Here is a 4,595-nt window from a genome sequence, read left to right as displayed (position 1 = left end):
GTGCTAATATATCAGTACCACAAGCAACTATGATACTTATTGCATGAGAAAGTCGCAAAATCAACGGAATGTTCAAACAAATTATAGAAAAAAACCCGATCTAAATCCGTGAAGTAGTTCTCTCATTTGTTAACTAAGCAGAGTTAAGGTTAGCCCAGAGGCAGACGTGTGAGTGAAGAGAGCCCTGCCTCCGCCAGGCCCAATGAGTCTCTCTCGATTCACAATAATATATCAGTACCGCAAGTGAATTATGATACCTAGTGAGAAGAGAAAGTTGCAGAATCAACTGGAATGTTTAAACAAATTATAGAAAAAAACCCAATCTAAATCCGTGAAGTAGTTCTCTCATTTGTTAACTAAGCAGAGTTAAGGTTAGCCCAGAGGCAGACGTGTGAGTGAAGAGAGCCCTGCATAAACAGCCCGATGTGTCTCCCTCGGATTCAAAAAAACTCAAAAAAATGATAGTAAAGATCGCATGAGCGCAAATAAACGAAAATTATTACACAGTGAAATAACGGAACAGCGAAATAAGATTGTATATATTATTTGGATTACTTTAAGGGTCGGAGACTTGTAGATCGTCTAATTTGTGTTGCCATCAGGGAAAAGTAGTGTTTCTTTCCAATGAAGAGGCGTATCTGCGAGAATTAAAAGATTTGTTGTTTGCTGAAATTAAAATCTTGTGAGAGAAAATTTCAAGCCTCGTGAGGCAAGAGCTTATTATGCAAAGAGATTTGGAAAAGTCCTGCTCACGTAACACGCACACAGTTCAATCATTTCCAATTTCTGTACATGCTATTGTCAGACACATTTCTTGTAGAGAGAAAGAAACGATATTCACTAACGGGCAGTTATACGTTGCGTTGTCACGATGGAATTCCAAACAAGGAATCAGAATTCAATGTGATATTGACAAAAAGGTAAAAGCGAAAAGAGATTGAATATATGGACATAGGTGATATGACAGAAGTATGTAAATATTGTTCGAATTTAAATTTTTAAATTTGGAGACTTGTAGATCATCTAATTTGTGTTGCCATCTGGGAAAAGTAGTGTTTCTTCCCAATGAAGAGGCCTACCCAGCGAGAATTAAAGGTTTTGTTGTTTGGTGAAAGTGAACTAGTCATACGCGAGCGGCAGAGACGCGAAGTCTTGAAATATATTATTCCTAATATTTTAAAACATAAAATATACGTTTACATTTTTCTCTACAGGAATCGTTACCTTATCATGGTGGAGAAGTTTGTGTGCCCCTGTGATCCTGGGAGTTATGTTGTCCAAAGTAGAAGCTTCTTGGAAGGCCTTTTAAGGTGAGGGGTCTGAAAAAGAGCAATTCATAGCCCCTAATAATGCAGCTCCATAAAGTTAGAAGGAGTACCCCATCAGGTATGGGGTTACCAGGCCTCCTCCAAAATTCAGGCCTGGGAGAAGTGCTTGTGACGATGCGGGTTCTCTTCAGGCTCCCAACGTCCTGATGGGGGTCCTGAACCCAACACTGTCGATAATGTCACCGAGATGAGCTGGCAAACGGGGACAAATCTCACATGAAGCCAGGGGATATTCAAAAAAGTTGAAGTGCTTTTATTAAAACAATCATCAAAACAAAAAGTGCAAAAGGGTGGACTCCAAAGTTCAATAAATAAATAAATCCATAAAAACAGTGTCTAGTGGGGATAAAAACCGTCCAATAAAGAAATCCATTAAAATCTGAGGTTACTTAAAAGCAGTGTCTCTCTCGAATTCTCTGACCCACCTCTGTCACTCTCTTTATGGCTCACCATTACTCGAGCGGCGGAGACCAGCAGCCACGAGCTCCTTCAGCTAACCTGCATCTTGGCCCCTTCCGACGCACCACCAGACCGTCGAGGTCAGCTCTCCTCCCTTGATCCTTTGCGCACCCGTAATCGCTCCTCAGATCCCTCGGGAGGGCACCTCTCTGCTCACTCCACTCATTGGTTTTCAGTGAAGAAATTTTTACATATGCATAATAGTCCCAATTATTTTACATTACAGCGAGTAATTAACCATAGTAAAAAATAGTAAAATGGAATAAATTGAAAGAAAATGACGTTTCATGTTGCGTTAGAGGTTTTTGCTGCGTTATATGTTTTCATTCTGTTTGCCTTTGAAAGTAACACGCAAATACTTTTTAACTTGCACTTTTACTGTAAAACTTCAGTAAAACTACTGTTTTAATCAATTTTTTGTCAATATTGCATTGAATTTGAATTCAATTGCGACAATGCAACGTATATCTTCCCGTGAGTGAATATCGTTCCTTTCTCTCTAATAAATAAACCGACTTTTTCGAATATTTGTCCCTGTGATTTGTTAATTGTCATAGCAAAAGCAATTGTAATGGGAAACTATTTTTAATACGAATTACATTACAAGATCTCCTTTCGTGTCTAATGTTAAATGTACAACATTACCTTTCTTGTCGCCTGTTAAAATTTTACATGTCAGAATTGTTCGACAAATTTTGAATATCACAAATCTTGCCCTAGTGCATAGCCCATCACTCAGACATCAATTACGCAATAACATTACGATACATCCTTCTTTCAACAGTAATTCGTGTGGTGGAAGACCAGACTGTGTTAACAGTTCTAGATATTGTTCGTGATATTGTAAGTTGATGTTTTCATCTTCCTCACCATCATCACCACTGTTTCAGGATAGTCTACTGATACACATTTAACCAATTTACAGTGTAACCGATCGATCATTTTTGCGTTCATTCGTTTTGACTTCATCGTTTCTCGGTGCTAGGATTGCCCATGTACTCATTTCTTCTGTTGATAACCCTTTGGGATGAAATTCTTCAATAAGATTTGGACATACAGTAAGTCTTCTTTTATTGGAAACTTAAAGTGAGGAAAAGGTAAAAAATGTATAAGAGCTGAGAGTGCAGGAACTGTGTCTGACAAAAGCATTCACACGAATGAGAGGTGAGAGGACCGTGAGAGGGCGTGGGCTGTTAACCAGAAATGGTTGAGATGAGGACGGGACTTGAAAAAATCTCATGGCAATAGTCTCACCTCGTCTCAAGATTTTCTTTTATAATAGTGTGATTTAAATTCCTGGTGTTAAGAGATTACCAGATCTCCAGTGTAGGCACATAATCATTAGAGGAAGTCACAACAGGAATAACATCCTCAGACTAAAAGCTTAATCTGAATTAGTATCATCAATGATCGAAAGGCATTTAATTCAGGTTTTTAAATGTTTTCTCTCTCTCACCTCTTCAGATGAGTAGGACAAACTTTATTTGATCTTACAGAGAAGTCTTGTTGATATGAAACCTTAAAGTCACCGTTCATCGTCTTGTTCTTCTTTCATTGTTTTCTAGCTAAACTGGAAAGCCTGTGAGGATGCCTAACGCCACGGTCGCCGTGTCTGAGTTTGTTCTGCACTGCGCAATTGAAAAGGACAAGATGACTTTTACCATTGCTGCTCTTGCCCTCATCTATATGGTGACACTTGTAGGAAATCTGCTAGTAATTGTGGTCATAATAATAAATCCACATCTTCAGAGCCCCATGTTTTTCTACATCGGCACCTTAGCAGCGATTGATGTGGTGAACAGCACCAACCTCATCCCTCGAATGCTGGCCATCCTCACGTTCAATGCCAACACTGTCCCTTATGGGCCCTGCTTGCTTCAGCTCTCAGTGGTGTACCACCTTGGGGTTACAGAAGGCCTTCTTTTGTCTGTTATGGCATGTGACCGCTATGTCGCTGTCGTGTACCCCCTAAGGTACCCTTCTATTGTTACAAATAAGACGGTCTGCATCAGCATCTTCCTGGTGAATGTTATTGCTGCTGCCATCCTCACCCCCTACATGGTTTTTGCTACAGAGCTTTCATTTTGCCACACCAACGTCCTACCTTACTGTTTCTGTGATTTTGTTACAATGGTTCATATTTCTTGTACAGTTGACCCCAGGCACCTCACTCTTTTGTCCAGCACCACAATAATCACAGGTGTAGGAGGTTTAGCAATTATTCTCTTTCCTACGGTAGGATTGTCGTGGCTGCCCTGAAGATCTCCTCGGCAGATGGGAAGAAGAAAGTTTTCAGCACTCTTCTCACCCACCTTCTGGTGGTCTGTTTTTCTATCTGCCACTGATGATCTCTTATATATTACCAGGAATTGGAGTGCAGCTGTCTGCAGAAGCTTACAATGTGCTGGTCATCATAGCCATTATGGTGCCCCCCATGATGAATCCTATCATCTACAGCTTCAGGAACAAGGAGATCAAGGGGAGCATTTATAGACTGTGGACGGGGAAGAGAACAACCCCAGATAGCCATTAATGGGGTCAGCCGGTGGGATGGTGCACATGTCATTGTGGTCTTTATCTTTAATGCAATAACATGGTTAGGAGTTTTATTTTCAAAACAGAGAAGTTAGAAAATAATAACATTCAGGAGCCTTAGTTGACTGTTCTGAAAACTGGGAACCTTTTTAATCTTTCTACTTCATCAAAGGAAGAAAAGATAGAACCGTAGATAGATATGAAAGATAGATAGATAGATAGATAGATAGATAGATAGATAGATAGATAGATAGATAGATATAGATATGATAG

The 4,595-nt window shown here is 39.8% G+C and overlaps 1 protein-coding gene across 1 annotated transcript; it reads left to right on the top strand.

Annotated features, from left to right (window-relative positions):
- Positions 1-3,374: 3,374 nt before the first annotated feature.
- On the top strand, positions 3,375-4,320 carry LOC120520070 (olfactory receptor 24-like). The gene is made up of 2 exons (XM_039742711.1): positions 3,375-3,987; positions 4,154-4,320. Exons 1-2 carry the CDS (start codon positions 3,375-3,377, stop codon positions 4,318-4,320), a joined length of 780 nt encoding a protein of 259 aa, XP_039598645.1.
- Positions 4,321-4,595: the final 275 nt, after the last annotated feature.

Source organism: Polypterus senegalus, unplaced genomic scaffold (genome assembly GCF_016835505.1).
Source record: "Polypterus senegalus isolate Bchr_013 unplaced genomic scaffold, ASM1683550v1 scaffold_9199, whole genome shotgun sequence".
Classification (NCBI taxonomy): Eukaryota; Metazoa; Chordata; class Cladistia; order Polypteriformes; family Polypteridae; genus Polypterus; species Polypterus senegalus.
The sequence above is the reverse complement of the archived record's forward strand: the minus strand, read 5'-3'. Positions and strand labels throughout refer to the sequence as shown.

Excerpts from the sequence above, each read along its gene's own strand:
- LOC120520070 (XM_039742711.1), top strand. The coding sequence starts at position 3,375 with ATGCCTAACGCCACGGTCGCCGTGTCTGAGTTTGTTCTGCACTGCGCA. Across the intron at positions 3,988-4,153 it reads CAGCACCACAATAATCACAG|GAATTGGAGTGCAGCTGTCT; the intron begins GTGTAGGAGGTT and ends ATATATTACCAG.